At 39.2% G+C, this 19,268-nt stretch overlaps 2 protein-coding genes across 5 annotated transcripts in view; one reads left to right on the top strand and one right to left on the bottom strand.

Annotated features, from left to right (window-relative positions):
* GRM5 (glutamate metabotropic receptor 5) overlaps positions 1–19,268 on the bottom strand; it is a 273,845-nt gene that overhangs the window by 129,976 nt on the left and 124,601 nt on the right. For all 4 annotated transcript variants that reach the window (XM_049823415.1, XM_049823414.1, XM_049823418.1 and 1 more), the window contains one exon: positions 15,926–16,175. In XM_049823415.1, the coding sequence (XP_049679372.1) occupies positions 15,926–16,175 (250 nt within the window). The remainder of the gene's footprint in view (positions 1–15,925; positions 16,176–19,268) is intronic.
* PRSS23 (serine protease 23) overlaps positions 1–19,268 on the top strand; it is an 898,595-nt gene that overhangs the window by 818,562 nt on the left and 60,765 nt on the right. The window lies entirely within an intron of this gene.

Below are 19,268 nucleotides of genomic sequence, written 5' to 3'. Positions count from 1 at the left end.
TGGATCACTGTACAATCCTTACAACATATTGATGCTATGAGGAAAGGTACGTCATTAACATCTGCAGACAAGAATTTAATAACTCAGTTGCACTTATGAATCTGCTTTGTTGTCATATATATCAGTTATCTTCAGTCTTTTCCCACTCCAGATTACTTTTGTTTCAGATCCCAAAATTCACTGAATTTCACAAAGGAAATTGAGTACTAGGTTTTTTAAGTATGGAAGAAGAGATCATGGAAATCTCCAGTCTTCTCATTAGATATATGAAATTTTTGAAAATGGTGTTTCGGGTTAAATTTTCACTCTGTAAAGCTAGGGAATGGTTTTGTTGTGCACATACTTGTACAGTGGTTATTTAAAAATTTCTTGGTTAGTGTTTCTGAACATAAAGCTGGATGGAGGCAAAACAGTGAAAAATCACAGTCCAGCTATTAAGAAAATCCCAGTAATGAACAGTGTGAATTAAGTTAGTTTGTTCAAAATAGTAACTTAAATAATGTTCAGCGCTGACAGAGCTATCTAACCTCAACACATTTTTTACACCATTGAAATTGAACTGTGAATTAATGAATGACAAATTCGTCTTACATAGTCAGTAATAATCTGGCACAGGACTCTAATGCATAGTCTCCCTAACCTAACACTTGAAGAGCATGTCATACAAGAAAGGCAAGCTGAATGGATGGTATAAAATCTGTGACTCTCTCATAAACAAGAATTTTTCATTTCAGAAAACTAGTTCTAGGTAAAGAGCAAGGTGTATACAGCAAAATCAGGTTTACATTTGTTTGCAAAGTATTTAGTTCAAGGTAATGATAATTCAAGGCTCCAGAGAAGTTTCCTTCAGCATTAACCCAAGCACAGAACTTGTTTCAAATGCAGAAGAAAAGCCTTTATTAAGATACTTGTTTCATTCAATTGATTTTTTCAATAACCATATCCACTAAGATACAAAATTCAATTTAGAAAACCATTTACTGTATCTTAATTAATTACCAAAGACCATTGGAATGTTTTTTCTAAGATCTAATAACAAGATAGCCAGGATGTTAATTCTGAAATAAAAGACAAATTGTGCCCTGCGATTTGCACAGCATCTCTGGGGTTTGGAATTGCTTCTGTGAGGAGTGGCTGGGAAAAATCTCTGGTTTAAATGACTGATTTACCTGTTTTCTCCTGAATGCTCAAACTCTCTATGTCTTTTTAAGGATGTGAGGGAGGACTCAACTGTAAAAGGCTCAGACAGGGAGTAAATGGACTAAAATATTTTAATGTCGGAAACCAATAGTTGGGAAACTACTTAACTAGGAGCAGTGAGTAGAATCTATCATTATTATTACCTTAGAACTTATGATTCATAGACATAATCTAGGAGTCTGGGGTGTTAAGACCTCTGCAGCCACAGGCCACAGAAAATCCTCAGACAGAACATCAGATACAAGGGTAAAACCAACATAAAAATACATGAAGATAGGGGAATGCAAATAAATAGTATCATGAGGTAATATGACAGCTGATGGTTTAGTATGCTAACTATTGCCATGCTTTTAGAAGGAGCAGAGAGAGGAATATGCAAACAGAGATTTAAAGGAGGATGAGATATTTTGTGGATCTTGATAGGAAGCATGTCCCAGCAGTAATAGGCTGCCAAGGCAAAAAGAGTTTTGCAGAAATCATATATCTCCCTGAAACACTCATGGACAGAAGCTTAATTAATAAACATTACTTATTACTGTTCCTCCTGGTTTGGCATAGAATAAGGTTAGCATTTCATCTGAAATGAATTTTTCTCTGGAATGAAAAAAATCAACAATAACAAAAAAACACCACCCAAAACAGTCAAAGAAAAGAAATGTTTATTGGTATTGCTTGCAGCTGCTGCGTCTGATTTGAGAGCCCATTTAAATGCCATCGTTAGAATAGTTATGAGAACTACATTCCCAGTGCGATACAACTATAATGAATTGAATCACAAGAAAGGAGGGTAATGTCCACCAAAAGAAACCCCCCCCAAAAACAGTATAAATGAAAAACTTTCTAGCTGCAAAGTTTTGCAACTGTGGTACTGAAAATAGTTTAATTTGTAGAACTCTAGAAAGTTTTTTTTACTCCTGGAGGTTTTTTTCAGTACTTTGAAAGAACATGGATTATTAGATCTGAGGACTTCTCCTGTGAAAATTCTTTTCTATCACAATAAAATCTTACATTTGTTTCTAAAGTGAACATTTTAATGAAAAATTGTTGGTAATAACGTTTCAATTAAAAATATGTAGTGCTTTCATTAATGAATACTGATCAATAAATTTCTTTTAAAAAAATATTGGTTTGTTTTAAACACTCTAAATGAAGCTTTCTGGTTCTTGACCAATGACAGAGATTATAAAAACAAAACGGCCATGTACAACCTCAGTGTGCTTTTATAAAATTCATTTGCAAAAGACAGCAGCTCAAAAAATACCCTTGCAGACAATCTGCAAGAATAATATTAAAAGTCACTTGCCTTCTTCTGATAGTAAATACTCACTTGCTATAAGCATATAAAGTGTCAGTAACACTGCATGAGACCGTGGGTTCTGCCTTAAGACCCCTGCAGGAGAGGGCGTGATTAAAGCTGCTACGTACAGGGAACAGATAGCAACCTTAGAAAGTATTTTGTAGTTTTATGCATCCAGATTCACCCTCGTCTGTCTCTGACAGCTCCCAGCCACCTAAACCACTAGAAATGCCACGATGAACATCCCCAGACAGAATCAGTGGGGCTGAAATCAAGACCAGAAATCAAATTTCTTCCTTGAAATTTCTCTTCTGAGATGCAGAAGTAGCGAATGTGAATTTACTATTTCTGGAAAAAAGGATTCAATGAAGAATTCTTTCCTGAACATGGATAAGTTCCTACCCTTGAGTAGACTCCCTCCATAGACCTTCCTCACTTTTAAAGAATGGGTGTCCATTAAACCTGTACCCAAGTAAGCACTTCATATCTGCCCACCCAATGACACCTTTGTTTTTCCAAGAAGCCAATATGCATTCTGAGAGAGGGATATGTTGGTCAAGGTTTATCTTGATTCTCAGCATGTAACAGGTGTTTGAATGTATTCACCCCAAATCCCCTTTACTGGGGACAGCAGAGGACAATTTACCTTACTTAAGATTTGAATCACCCTGTGCACATGCCTGCATCTCTCCACTGACTAATTAAGTGAGCTCAGACCAATTTAGCACTGGCCTTTGGTGAGATGAATCTTGCTTTTCTCTGTCAGTGCTATAAATATCCAGATAAAAATCTATTTGAATTAAAATGAAATTATGGTTTAAACCTGTTACTGCTTATTTTGAAGAGAAATAAGTCCTTTTCTCTGACATGTATGACTGACGGTTCAGACAATACTCGTTTCAGAGAATAGAAGAGGATATACCCTGAGCTCAAGATGGGCTTCACTCTTTGAGAAGTGCAACAGTCAACTACCGCCTGCTATAAGAAAGCCTCAGAAAAAAACGATTTGTTTCCCTGCCTGGGATCTATATCTTGACCCTGGGTGGATTCCTGGGCATTTCAGAGGAGAGCTCAGAAGAAAGACGTGTAGTTTCAACTGGTCGATTGGAAACACCTTGACCGCATTCCTGTGGGTGTGACTTTCTGCACCTCCCAGCTGAATTATTGTAGTTGAGTGAAACACAGGCTCTGTGGTACCTGCTGCTGTTTGTTATTGCTGTTTTTCCCAGGGTGCTTCTTTGGCCCTATTGTTTTCAGTTGGAGAGAGAAGTTAATGCTTTGTGGAGTATGAATCATTCAGTCTTCTGGCTACAAGAGCACAACCAGAATGAAATAGCAAACTGTCACGGAGCTTCTGGCTGCCAGTAGCTGAAAATGGTGTATTAAGTTCAATGTAGTGTAAAATAACGGGGGGAGATGATTAGAAAACACTAATTACCTTTACCCAAGCCCTTGTACTGGGAGATCCCCCATGACAAGGACTTATGGAGCAGCAAGAACTAATTAGATTTCTGACAGAGCAATTGCTGCATAAGTAATTAAGCTATCTATTTTCCTATTATTGCTACATAAATAATTAAGCTATCTATTTTCTTATTCTTGCTACATAATATCAGTTATATATCTTATAGTAAAAAGAAAAAAGACACATAAACCTCAAAAGTTTCAGCTAAGAGATGACAGCTTCAGAAGCAATTCTGTCTTTGATCAAAAACAGCCCACTACGTATTCATTATATTAAGGCAATTTCAAGTAATCAGCTATCAACAAAACCAGACGAACAACCTGCATTTAGTGTTTTGGTTTCTGGACATTCACTTTTATGCAGGAGTTTCCAGATGTTTGTATAAATATCTGTGGTCAGAGCAAGTAACTGAATAACACATCTTAGTATACTACTTCTGCTTACCACCCCCACGCCCCCCCCAAATCTCTATTAAGTGTACAGCTAACATCAAGCCCTGCATTTTGTGACAGTCATCCTCCTCAAGATATCGCTGAGCTGACTACATGCTACAGGATAATTTTCATCATGTCAGAAATGCTCAGGTAAAATCAGGTTGTGGGTGGTTAACATGCACTTTTTGTTACTCAGACAACCTCCAGGTGATGCACATTTGGCTCTGAAAAGTGAACCAATTTAGCCAAACCTTGAAACCTTTGAACACATGCAGAGTTTGGAAAATTATTCAAACAGAAACAATTTAACTTACTTTGTTTTAACTGCTAGGACATAAGGAATAATTTTCCTTGTGGTATGCGTTGGTATAACTATATAAAAATCAGTTGTGGTGATTTAACACCCGCTGGCAACTAAGCCCCACACAGTCATTCAGTCACTCCCTCCACGGTGGGAAAGGGGAGAGAATCAGAAGAGTAAAAGTGAGAAAACTCACAGGTTGAGATAAAAACAGTTTAATAGGTAAAGCAAAAGCCGTGCACACAAGCAAAGCAAACCCAGGAATCCATTCCCCAGTTCCCACGGGCAGGCAGGAGTTCAGCCATCCCCAGGACAGCAGGGCTCCATCACGCCTAACGGGACTTGGGAAGACAAACGCCATCGCTCCCAACGTCCCCCCTTCCTCTTCTTCCCCAGCTTTATCTGCCGACCATGACGTCCTATGGTCTGGGATATCCCTGGGGTCGGTTGGGGTCGGCTGTCCCGGCTGTGTCCCCCCCAAACTCCTTGTGCCCCCCCAGCCTCCTCGCTGGTGGGGTGGGGGGAGAAGCAGAAAAGCCCTTGGCGCTGGGTAAGCCCTGCTCAGCAGGAATGAAAACATCTCTGTGTTGTCAACACTGTTTTCAGCACAAATCCAAAATAGAACCCCATACTAGCTACTATGAAGAAAATTAACTCTATCTCAACCAAGACCAGCACACAGCTTAGCCATTCATGGTTAAAAAGTGTCAGCATCCAAGATTAACATCAGCACTGTCAGCACTGAGAGACAAAGAATGTTTAACAGCATACCAGTTAAAATGTATTAAATCACCACGTTTTATAACTATACATTTTCCCAGGATAGAGATGACTTATTATGATTCAGCCAGTCTCCATTTCCTTCATTGTTACTAATCAGCACGAATAAAGGTTGAAGGATATGACCCCTTGGTAAATATAGATTTTATTTTATTTTATTAACTTTGCCTTCCTAATTAAAATACTGTTCATTTAATCCATTCTGTTATTACCGTGTTTCCAATTAATAGGAAAAAGACCAACAGTATTCAGCTTGGGCCTTATTCCTTGAAATAGTACATGGCTTTTTTATCTGTTCTTCCTGAAAGCAGTATCTTCTTGCCAAGATTTATAATGTCTTTTCAAGGCAGTAGTGAACTGAATTCCACCAGAATGAGGTTTAGAGTGTTTTGGTATTTCATCCACGTTATCAGTCGCCTTCAGCCTTAACCTCTGGAGACAAAATGGCTTCACTAGAAACTATCAATTCAGCCATACTGAGGGGGAAATGTGCTGCTGTGTGTGCTACTTCGTCATTTTAATAGAGTGATAGAAAAATGAATTACACCACAAGTTTACAAATCAGAAGTTTTCATTACTCCGAGTAAGATTCTTCCATAATCACTCAGCAGTGTTAGTGAGATGGGTTCCTCGGTATAAATCTCTGCCGCATGGGTAATGTTTTTATGTTCAGATCTTCGGGATGTTGTAAGTACTCCTAAATCATCTCAAATGTGGAGTTAAGGAAAGCGTCTCTCTGCCTTTCTGATTCCCACATTCCTTCTCTAACCAAAAAATGGAGCACGTGTAACAATAGCCGCAAAGCTGGGACAACTGAATGAATACCGTACCAGTGGTCCAGTATTTCTTTCCTTTTTTCTGCCACACACTTTTCTCCCGTTTATTTACACAAAGGGCCTTTGTAAGTAAGATGTGAACCGAATTGATGGCAGATTTGCCGAGAGAAGAGACTTCCTGGACCATATGATCTGGAACAGATGCTCTTTATCAGGAGATGGTAACATGGAGCTACAAACCCCAGGGTCTTCCCCTCTCATAAATACCTTCTCTGTATCCAGACATCTGTGTGGTTTGTGTGTGTGCAGTGAGTCACTATTCCTAGGTGCAGGCTCTGGGATGATGCAGATAAATCAAAAAAAGAAAGAGAAAAAAAGAAAATGGAAAATAACATACCCACATGTTACAGAGAAAGATAATAGAAAGGAAACAGACCTGAACCGCTAATCAGTACCTTCCAGGAAACCTCTATTTGTCACAATGTTAGTTTTAAAGGAGCAGAAATAGGTTTGGAGGGGGTTTTGGACAAATATATTCCAAGCATTTAATGGAGATTATTTTAGGCTCACTTAACTTTATTAACCAAAAGTCTATACCTGTTCTGAAGATACGAAAAAGTCAAGGATAATACTAACTTTCATCCTGTTCCAACTACCTTGAAATCTTTCCAGGAATATATACTGGATCACATTTTCAGTCTTAGTTTTAACTTTTTAAACAGTTACCTTTTATCATGTATCCTACACAGAATGGTAGAATAACAGTGCTGGAATTTAACATCTTAATTTCTTTTCTGCTCTTGAATTCTTGTTTTGGAGAAGAAAGCATCTCATCTTTTCTCAAGCTTAAATAGAAAAAGTTTACATTGTTCCAACAGTATTTTAAATTTAATTTCTTAGACTTGGAAGAGTCTCCTTCATCCTCAAAATCGGGTCACATCAGAAAGTTCTCTTTGGGCATTGCCTATCACCTCAGAAGACATATTTGAAGAGAGCAATCTTAAGTGAGCCACCCGTAGACTTCTCCCATTTTGAGTTCTAGTAAGGTGTTGGATAGAGTAGAGCTTTAAAGTCAAAAGTAAAATCAGAAGCACATATTTCTAGTGGGAGAACAGAGATGAACCCACAAATGGACACAATTTCCCAGCAATGCCACTGACTTGATTTCATGCAGAACTGCAAATATGGGTCTGTTGGCGATATGGAGCTGTCTTTGAGATTGCCTGACTGTCTGTTTTTCAACTGTGTAGGTCATCTCATGGATTTGTCCTTTTGCAGTGAAAACAAATGTTATATAATGCTTCAGAATTCTTTGCTACCTCTTCTTCTGTGCTTTTCCCTATGTCTCATTTCCACTGGGAGAATAGAAATCTCATGTTATTCCAAAGTGTAAAACATGTTTTCCTTTCACACTGAAACTTGTCAAAGCAGGTTAAGGGAAAGCATAAGTCTTCAAATATATAAATGGTAGTCTTAGAAAGGCAGAGAATTACCTGCTTCCTTTGTTCACATGGATAGGACAAGAAGTAATGAGCTTAAAAAAACACTTTAAAAAGGTAGGTTAGACATTAGGAAAAGTATAAGGAGTAGTTAAGCATAGGAGACAGTTGCCTGAGGAGACTGTGGAATTTTTATCTTTGAAAGATTGTAAGCAGATCCATCCAAGATGGATCAAGCATGAATTAGGCAGAGACGAACCTGCAGTGCAGGACTGAAAGACTTGAATGACATCCTGATTTCCTAACCACTGACATTTTCTACAGTGCTAAGGCACAACTCTATTCAAGTGTATTGACTGAAATAGCTACCTTCCCTTGGTTGTTAATGCCAGTTTTAGATAAGAAAGATCAAATCCTTCAGGAAGTAAATCATTTAATTGGACACACTCATGATTTGTCATGTCATGAGAAGGATATATTTATTACCAATGTCAACTAATTATTTGTTTCCTGTTGAGCAAGAATGCTTATTGACCTCACTGAAGTAATGTTGCTTTATGATAGTACTTGAATAATCAAAAAATATTTGGAGATGGTAGTCCAAAGGGCAACACAATTACATAGTAAAATACAGTGTCTAGCTGAGTTGTTCACTGTCTAAAGTAGTCATGAAAAACAGTTACAGAGAAAAAGCAAAGACATATACATGTAATGACACATGCAAAATCACTAATAAATCTAGTGCCAGAACTAGTATTAAAGCTCATATCTCCTAGGACTAAGCTCTTCATTCATAATCTACCCCTGTCTGCACTTCTTCCTTTTTACTCATAGCAGTGCACTGCACAAGGGCTTCCCTTACAAAGACACCAACTTCGATTTAGGAGGTTCCTGAACTGCAGATCAGTCGTAGATTTAAGACTGCTCAGGGAAGCTTTGCTCCATCCTGGCCTGCTGTCACTTTTTGCCAGGCATTTGCTGTTGGCCCCTTCCAGAAACACTACAATGATTTGATAGACCTTTGATCTGACCTGATACAGCCACGTTTATTTTCTAATGTTATGTTTTCAGATGCGTAGGACCTAAATTTCCTCTCAGAGACATACACATCTCTTATTGACATAAGTAGAAGGTGTGCTTACTTGCCAATAAGCACACTAGGAAATTCTCTGATGTTTGCTTGACACCATGTCACAGTCACACATCCCAGAATTCCTGCAACGGCAAAATGAAGACATTCTTCCAAACATGCTTAGAGTTTACTCCCATCTCCCACTACCTCCATCCATCTTAGTGACTGTGAAATTGGACTGCAGGATGCAATATTTATTAGAAACAAGTCAGGTAGATACCAAATAAAAAAAATAATAAAAAAAAAAAAAAAGGTTTTTAAAGAAAAAAAAAAGATTAAGAAAATTAGGTTGATTGATTTGCTTTCAGTGCAGATTTTTGCCATGCTCATCTCCTTAAAATCCTCAAACATAGCTTGTGGGGTCCTTACTTACGTTAATCTTTTGTGGTTCATACCATAGAAAGAAAACGAAGCTCCTTTCAGTTATTACACAAACAGCCTTAGCCAGCCACTCCACTGCTTCCATCTGCAGCAGGACACAGCTGGGGGCTGCTATTGCTCACCTTGGGGGTCTCTGAGCTACAAGGCTGCCAGGTAAATGGAGACCACAAAGCTCCTTTTCAAAATGAAGTTATTCTTTATTCTCTAATCTGCTTTACCTCTAAGGACACTGTTTGGATATAGGAAGGAAGACAGCTTTTCACTTCCCTAATTCCTTTTACAGCTCTAGAAAATCAAACCTTTGTTTTACCGTTAAGTTCTTTGTCTTTTGGGTGGCAATGAAGATTCCAACTTAATGCTGCTAATTGCAGTGCATTTAATTACTAGGTATAATATGATAGCTGCTTCCTTGGGCTACACATTGATGCCTGAGCAAGAGAACTGAGAGATAAATAAATGAGTGGGCAGCAGACAGTTTCTTCAGAGGAAACAGCATTCAGGTGAGGCTGTAGCAGGCTCCTATCTACTGTGGATTGAAGAAAAAGGGAGTAGACTCCTAATATAGGCTGGGTTTGCATAAGTGTACGCTGAAAGTATTTTTTCACCTGCTTATTTTGTCCCTGGAGAAGGCATCTGCACACTTATCTTACATTTTGCTTCCACATTTTTGTCAAAGGTTATCCAGTTAGGACTATTCTAGATAGAAGAATTTTGGCTGATTAATTTTTCTGAAGCAGCAGAAATAACCAAAAATTAATTTAGAGCATATTTCAGGTCTGAAAAATTTCATATCCTCATTTATTTTACAAGAACTTCTCCACCAGTTGGACTTATACAAACACAGGAAAAGGCATGCTAACCCACACCACACAGCATACTTTCAGGAGGGAAATTATTACATCCTCTGCAGCGAGATCTTTCTTCGTCCAACAGTCACTTTTACAAGTGTCACAAAAGATCTCTTTTTAAATTATTGAAAAGAACTCATTTCCCTCAGATCATCTATCTTGCTTTAATTTTCCTTCAGCAATAGTTGCCCTTTTCGGTTGCTAACCAGATTTTCTTCATATATTGCTGAGTTTCCTATCAGCCAAATTACTTTGGGGACTTCTCGGAACTAATGGTCCTCCACATTTTATTCTCCCTCCCTATCGTCCTCTCTACGACTCACCTTCTACTTAGCTCTTTTTGCTGCAACATCTGTGAGACTCGGAATCAGTAACGATTTCCTCCAATCCATCTCCTCAGGAGCTAAGCAGGTATCTTTTATTAGGAGAGGTGATTTGTGAAAGTTAGATAGCACATGTGCTGTTCTGAGAAGAACGGGCACTGCTTCACTGGGCCTTCTGCGCCCTCCCAGAGCCTCACCTGAATTGCTTGTGATCATCACACTACTAGAACTGGTGTCGTCCCCTCATTCACCTTCAGCCGGACATGCTCTGCCAACGACGGCATGCTTGAAAGAGTTCCCTTATCCTGAGGCACAGCCCTTTTCATATCACAGAATGGAGTGAATTGTGAAAATGCAGGATGTGGTTCTTAATCTTCGCAAGGACATAGTCATCAAGTCTTGATTGCACTTCAAAGAAGCGCAGAAACTCGGTGGGATGCCCTGTAGTTCTAGACTTCCCATTCGATTGCTGCAGATATTGTAACCAAGACACAATTTTATATTGTTACTGCAAACCCTTGACTGAAGAAGTATCTAAGAGCCATGCGGAGATTAAATCAGACTGATAAATTTTGGCCATGTTTCTCCAGCTGAACGGCTGAAAATCAGAACCAGTACTAGAGTCTAAAGAAACATTTCCTTCTCTGCTAGATTTCTTTGCTCGTTGTGTTTAATTTTGTCATTTTATAAAAAAGGAAGTGCACATAATCTTAATTAACCTCTCTTTATTCAAACAAGGTAGTTAATACCAGAATAAATCTGACACGCAATACACATACTAGAACATGAAGAATATGGAAGTCCCAGTAATTCCTTGTAGGTCAATACTGCCTCTGGAATGCTATTTGGAAGCTGGAGATGTTGAGCAAGCCATTTTATCCCTATATGCCTCTATCTAACCTTCTCCTTTCCCTTCACATCTCCTTAAAGCAGGAAAAGCCCTCGTGTCTTGCATTTGGGATCACGAATCCTTTGCAAAAATTCTGTCTTTTGCTCTGCAGATTTGTACAATAACTACTTCTATACTACTAAACAAAACCACCCAAGGGCAGGTCTCCTGTCTCGAGGTAAAAGGCATGCAAGGCCTGCAACCATGTATCTTAACATTCTTCTATGCCAAAACAGGGTGCCGGTGTCCAAACTGCCTCTTGGTAGCAATCCCTAACAGTGCTGTCACCAACACTGTGCTCGACTCCCATCCCAAAGGTATTAGTTGCTATAAGATAAAATAATGCCAACAAGCAAAAAAAGAATAAAATTATCCAGTACTGGGGTACTGTTCTCTGAACCCATTTTATTTAGGACAGCTATAGTCAATATGCAAAATTTCGGTTGTAGATAATAGTTTCTACTGTATTATAAAAAATCATGTGACCTGGCATTAAAATATTTAGTCATTCCAAGAGATGTTTTGGAATCCTTGTAGATGAAAGGCATCAGATAAAATTATCACTGGATAGAGTTATCACAGAGGTTTTGTCCAACCATCAGAAACTAGCAGTCAAGAGGAGTAGCATGAAGGTGTATGTACAACATGAAAGAAAATGTCATCTATTGAGGCTGACTATTACATAAAATGAGGAATAGCTGAAAATCACCTACAACAAAATTGTTTTTATCTACACAATTAATACGCCATATTTCTCTCTGAAATATGTTCCAAAGCTATTCTGCTATGTGAATGTATTATTTATTCTCTAATGAATACTATCTGTAAGGGTATCCCCTGGCATATGACCTGTGCATGACAGAAGCAATAAGGACAAACAGAAGAAGCCTGGTGTCCATATTTCAATTAAGTTGAATAACAGTTAGGTTAAAATAACATTTTTTTCACACTTGAAAGTCAGCACACTCACCTTTTTATTTGAGGTTAAGTCCAATTCCTCAACATGCATGAGGTAAATATTTGTTAAGCATTTAAAATGTTTTCCACGAATCAAAAAGGTCTGGAATGCTACAATCACTAATGACTTGCCATCTTTCATCTCTGTCACAGGCAGGTAATGCAATTTCAGGAACTGCATAGTATGTCAAGAGTGGAGTGTTTATTGAAGGATATCTTTTCTCCTCCCCTTGGGGCTCTACAAGGTGATTTATTTGATATGCACTCTCCTTGGCCATTCCATTTTCTGTTTACCTGAGCATAAAACAGGTGCTATGAGGAATCCACAGCTTCCAAAAATCTCAGTATTTTTGCAAGGTTTCAGATTGGAAATATTAGAGGTAAACCCAAAACAGAAATGGAACAAAAAAAGCTAAGAGGAAGTGGAAATGTTGATTTCCTGTGGTTTTCCATAGAGCTACTGTGTGGCTTTGTGACTTTACTTCTTTCTGCGCATTTGGAAATAAAATAATTCTGCATTTCACAGAACAAGGAGGAAACAAAAAGCGTTTGGGTGGTAACAAATAAATACCCATTAGTAAATGAAGTTTTCTGTTCGAACCCATTGCATTTCAGTCACAAGGACTCTCCCTAAACTTGGAGTGTCCTTTTATAACCTTCTCAGCTGAATAGGCAGCCCAGAGCAACTCCAGGATCAGAGCATGAATGAAAGTATAAATCTTACCCTAGTCCATTTTCCTGTGTAACTTCACAAGAGAAATTGTTGCATGACCCTTCTTCTATTTCAGATGTAGCTCTTTCCTCTTTGAGTGCTCTGAACTATCTGTTCTTTTCAAAATCCTGCTAAACACCTTTTTCCCCTATATAAATGATGCACCAAAAAGTCCCCAACGTAATCTGCTTGTAAGGTCTGGGTTTGTCCTGGTGCCACATCCATCCCAGGTCAGTGCCTTAGGTTGCTCTCCACAGAAGCCACTAACAAGCCTAGCTCTGGATCAATAGTTAAATATTCGTAGCCAACAGAGCCAAACAGCTGGAACCAAGAGAGCACACAGCACATCAAGATTCTGGAAAATGGAGCTTTAAAACCCTACAGGAACTCAGGCCATCAATGGACAATGATGTTATTGTCTTGCATCGCCTCTATGTCAAGAAGCCTTCCTGCAAGTTCTCTGCTTTTTCTTCTGCTTTTTTTCTTTCCCCTCTGCTGCAAAGCCTCGAGATTATCCCATAGCGGAAGGAGAATATTTCTGTAAGAACGAACACTTTTGTGTAACGTAACAGCTCCACAACATCCCACACTCTGCACATGAGGCTTGCGGCACTGCAGGGACATAAACCAGTCCACTCTCCTGACTAAGGGTGACTCAAATCCAAACAAAAGTCCTCAGTAGGCAAAACTAACTTGTTTATTTCTGGCTTATAGCTGCTTTTAATACCAAATCTGAATCAAGTCTACAGAAAGGAGACGGAAGGCTCCTAGATCCTCGGGATCTCCAAAGTGCAGAGCCATATGTAGAGACACTACATCACTCCGTCTGTCTGATGCAGCCATAGGAAAGCTCTGGTTGGATGAAGGTAAGTGCAATTAGTTTATACCTGTGCCCAGCAGCTACTGGCTGGGGACAAATTAACCTATGTCTAAGTAGCCACTTCTCAGCCATTACCCTGGAACCTCTCTCTGTTAATAAATAGAAAAGATAGAAAAAAAAAATCCTTGCACTTCTCTTGTTCATTCTTTGTAAACTCTTCCAGTTCATGCTACATTTTTCACAAATAAATTGTATAGTACTGCCACAGGCATGCACACACAAAAATTGGTCCGGTAAAATTAAGGATTTTTGTTTTAACTTCAAACAGTTTACAGTTTAGACTTCTGAAAGAAGCTATCACTTTCAATCTACCGAATGGAAGTCTTATACTGAATAACAACTTTCTTATAATTAGGCATGACAACTCCCACTGCAGCTAGAAGCAGGTATTTTTCACTGAAAAAAAGCAAAGCCAGTTCTCTCTAGACCTTGCTTTTTTGAAGAGCTAAGCTGTATTGCTCCATTCTTATTCACAATCACCTGTTCCTGAAGTCCTTATTCATAAAAGCATCTAAGAGGGCTAAATTTAGCACTGCTGTACATAAACAAATCCCATACAAAATTGAGTATGGTTTGGAGTCTGGAGGAGTTAAGAGCCAACATACTTTTTGAAAATGACGCTTACGTGCTTCTAAATCTAGGTGCTGCTGCAGAGAATTGGCAACTTCTTGTGTTTAGGATAAAAGAAGACAGCAAAGGTCACGAGGCACCAGATTCAGCTAGAGGTAGTGGAGGTGGCATTTGCTCCTCTTTAAACAATTGGCAAGTAGGCTTTTCCACTAAAGCTAGTCATCAAGAGAATCTTTGCACAAGCCCTTTTCTAGAATGTGATTTCTCTGGGCTACTTGAAATGTCCACGTTACAAACAAGGGACCTAAGAAGGTCCTACTTTTCTCCATTAACTATAGAGGGAATCCTGATAGCTAGCCCACATGGAAGTGTCGAAATTGTAGACATCTAAATATGTTTAGGTAAATCTCACCCTGAGGTCTGTGGTCTCTTTGGGTGTCAGTTCAGAAAAGGACCAAGATAATCCATGGAAGAGCCTACAGATAAAATCTATTTGAAAGGAAGGGTGGACACAGTTGCCGTAAGATAGAAATAATTAAGAAATTCACATCTGAAATTGCCAAAGTGTAGGCTGGTGCCAAAGGGTAAGGGCAGAGGCAGGAGTCCCTGTTGTTGCCTGTTTGCTCTCCCCTTTGCCCAAGGGGGAAAGGCAGCTGTGTGCAGCAGGGCAGACTGGGAATAGAGTTTCCTTGAAGGTCTCACCACGACATCTGGTTTTGCTGACACCATTTTGTGTTCCTGTAGGGTTCATGCTTGGGGCAGCATCAGGTCATCCTAATAATGCACTGGAAAGGCAGCTGGCCACATTAGCTGCCTCCTGGTATGCTCCATTTTGTGGTAAGTACACCATTTTTCTCATCTCTCTTAGGGTCCACTTGTTAAATATGTGGCAAATACAAAGATCCCATTAGGTTTACATCAATATCTTTTACTTCTCTGCTTACTAGCCCAGGGTCTTTTTCTGCTGGGTGAACACACGTGAGTGAGTTTTCCTTGCTCCCTTTGGTGGTTAGGGAAGGAACCACTGATATCATTGAGCTAAGAGAAAGAATTACCTATATATTGCTTTTGGGACAGTATGCACGTCAGCACACTGGCTCAGGAAGAAAAGGTGATGGTTAACAAACTTTGTTTTGGGAAGATCTATTTCAGGTCCACCCAGAGGCCACATCAGCAGTTCTTAACACAGTGTTACTTGAGTGAGGCATAGCTTCAGGCTGTCTGTGTACATGATGCATTTTAAACTGCAGTGAACAAAATGGATGATACAGCTCAAATGTTGTGTGTCAGCCTGCCCTTACACAATGCTATTAAGACTGGCCAAACAGACTTGCGTTTGCCCTGCATGCCATGAGAATGACGCATGTCTTTGTACAGTATGTACCATTACGACATGGCTGACGTTATTTTCCGTCTTTTAGATACGTGCATGTATAGGAGAGACCATGAGTGTGTGTTTTACATATGCTTGGCTGGACTAGCCTGGGTTTTTTTGCCCTACTCAGTAAAAAGGCTGGCTATAATTGCGCAGTATTACTCACCTGCCCAGCAGCAAAAATTCTCCAGCAAGTCCCAGGCGCCTCATAGCCATTAAGAGCCCTCTCACAGTCATGCCTTCACAGAAGCAGGCAACCACTCTCGCCTTGGGCAGGTGGCTCCGAAGCTTTCGCAGCAGCTTGTCAAAGCTCTGTTCACCAGCATTGCTATAGATCTTGTAGGAGTGTGCAATGCAGATCCCTTCCTTGGCCGCCATATCTTTGAAAGCTTCCATTCCACTTTCACCATAGTTTCCTAAGTACAAACAGAAACACATACGCATATATTAAAATTTGCAGAAGCTTTTCTTGGTTTGGAAATTGCAAATATTTTAAAGAATATGTAACATATCTGCATACAGATCAGTGTACCAATCTTAACAAAATAACATTAACATTTTAATTTATTAATCCGTTTTTCAAGTCAGGATCAACATATTTTCCCAGAAACCTTACTTCTGTTCAGGAGCCTGTATCACTGTTGAAATAAAAGGTTGTTAGGTACCTCAATACCTTTGAGGATCTGGTCCCAAATGTCTACAACAATGTATGTATAAATTGCACAGTCTATTCTGATTCTCTTGACTAAATATGGCCAAGTGCTCTGGGGTTTACTTCAGAAAATCTAAAAATATATGTTCAGAATAAATATTTTAAATATAAGCAAAACAAAACAATGACTCATAACAACATGACTTTGTTCGTAATGCAATCTGAAAAGCAACGATTTTTTTAATTACACTGAAAGGTAAAACTTATCCTATGAAGAAAGAACTTCTGGTGACTTGGGAGAATGGGTGGCAAAATTGAGGATTAGCATTACAGAGATCACAGGATTGCAGATGGACTAATTGTACTACTGTGTTGGGTTTTTTTTAATGAAATGTCTACCAACACAACAGGAAAAACTTCATAATTTCTTTAAATCTATTCTTCCCCTGTGGGATAGATCGATCATAAATATTAACAGATAGATGCATTTATTGTTATTTATTCTGTCTCACCATGGAAAATTCTCCATTGCCAGGCCTACATAAAAGTCACAGTGCTTAAACAGTGGGTGTACTGATACCACTGACAATCATCCTGACCGGGATTGTCTCTCTGGTTCCCTGTGCTCCTCCATCTGGCTGTCTAAATCTGTTTCATGTCTCATTTAAATAAGAAGGCCTCTGAGGCAGGAAATCCTTCTCCAAAATATTGCCTTAACCCCTCAGTAATATTCCACAGAAACACAGTGAGTAGAGTAGTAAGACGGAGAGTGTTAAAGTGACGCTGTTGCAAGGAACTGCTGATTCTTCACTTATTTCTGTTAGTTTGCAAATGGAAGAATCTCTAAGGAAAATGCTTTCTTTTACTAGCATAGCTACAAGTATATAAGAGCACCGACAGTAAAAATGCATGTGAAGCAGTGAGAATCAGACAATTGGATTTGGGCTGTCATTTGGTTTTGTGACCTTGGACATTGGAGCCACCAAGCATTCAGCTTGCCCACCTGGGAAATCGTCCCTATCGCCCTGGCGCTAGAGTTTAGAGGCTGTTGGGCTCAGCACTGTACATGAACGTGAAGAACAGTCTCCAGTTTGAAGATCTTACCATCTGAATAGCCAAAAGAGACAAAGACCAGAAGAGAAGAAATGCCATTACCTTTGTTTCACATCAGGAATGAATCACTGAGACCTTGAATACCAATCTCCTTAGCTAATATGACTTTCATTTTCCTCCCTGCTGTGATCAGGCTTGATGGAAAAGCCATTACTATGCAAATTGTGCCTGGACAAAATGTCACAGGATTTTTAAACTCAGTTGTTGCAATACTTCCTGGGAGTTGTAAATCAGGTGCCCAGTGTTTCCCCATGTGTCATGCTCTTAGGGAAAACTATGTTTCCCGTGATACATGAGCATCAAGTGATTCCCTTGAGATGCTGAAACAGTTCAGCTAGAGGTCAAAAATGTGGTGCCTCATGAAAGATGTATTATACCTCAGAAGTCAGTCTGAAGGAAAAATGGGGGTCAGTCACAAACAACTCCCACTGGGCCCTGAGGCCATCTAAAATAAAATAAAGCTGTTTGACAGGAAATACACTACTTTTTGTTTAAAATTATTCTCATTTAGGTCAATCTGGATCAACATTAAATGTTCTGTTTCATTTTTCCTAAGAGAAAATAAAAAGGAAAAAAAACCCATATCAAACTTTGCCATAGAGGTTGGAAGTTTGAGGAAAACCTGTTCCATATTATATCTCAAAGAGACTGAAATTCTGAAGACTTCATTTTCTGTCAAAAAACTGTCAATGGAAAAGTCATGGCCAGGTCTAACTGACTTACAGAACTGGATCTCGTCAATGTTCCAGATACTGCACTCTTTGTTTGAAAGTGTTATAAATGTACAAACTCTTACCCCGAGTCTTGCTATAAAGCTGAGAATAGGTTTAATTACAGTACTGACAAATAGTAGGTCTTGCAATGAACACAAAGTACATTAACTCTTTTCCAGTCAAATAAAGGTTACACTGGCACAAATGCCATGGTGTCATCATGTATCGAGACAGGGAGATTTTGTGAAACCATACAGAAAGCAATGCGTCATCCAAAATGAGAGGAAACATGTTAAACTACCAAGGCCACTTAGCAAAGTGTTATGTTCTTAACATTTGGAAGAAAAACAACCGAGCAGTCCAAATCTGAGAGTGACTGAGTTCTTCAACTGGTAAAAATATAGCTGTATGGCATGAGCTCAAGGGAGATTTGATGAAAACAGAAGGTAGCTTTGCTTCAAGACCCTCGTACAAATACACCAGTGGAGCTTTTGTCATGATCATTGCTGATTAAACTCTACTTAATTAATTATTCATAGTGAATTCCCCTGTTGTGCAAGAGGTTTGATGAGGTATGTATATTTAATTTGAGCTATACTGTGGGGATAATGAACACTCTGACGGAAAAAGACAATCTTTTCTGCTAAACTCCTTTGTACCACATATTAGGATGAATTTCCTTTGAGCTATCTTTCTTTCTGTGGAAAACCTGTACGTGCATGAAGGTAGACATGTAGCACTGAGGGAATGGGAGTGGGAAACTGCGGCAGTTATATTACATCATTTCCTAGAAGATGAGATGCGAGGATCACAATGGAAAAGCGTCTCCATGCTTTCTGTATGGAACTGGGCTCCCCATGGACCTTCGATTCTTGAACTGTGGCATTTCCATAGTAGTACTACTAAAACTGCCACAGCAAGAGCAAGTTTGCGCTCACAGGGCAGTTCCCACTCTTCAGCCAGGTCTGTGACACAAGGAGGAGGATACAGGGACTTCTGGACTTGCACACGTGGATGGACAAGGTGAGGAC

The sequence above is a fragment of the Accipiter gentilis genome, chromosome 19 (assembly GCF_929443795.1).
Source record: "Accipiter gentilis chromosome 19, bAccGen1.1, whole genome shotgun sequence".
In the NCBI taxonomy this organism is placed as follows: Eukaryota; Metazoa; Chordata; class Aves; order Accipitriformes; family Accipitridae; genus Astur; species Astur gentilis.
This window is presented reverse-complemented; position numbering and strand designations above follow the sequence as displayed.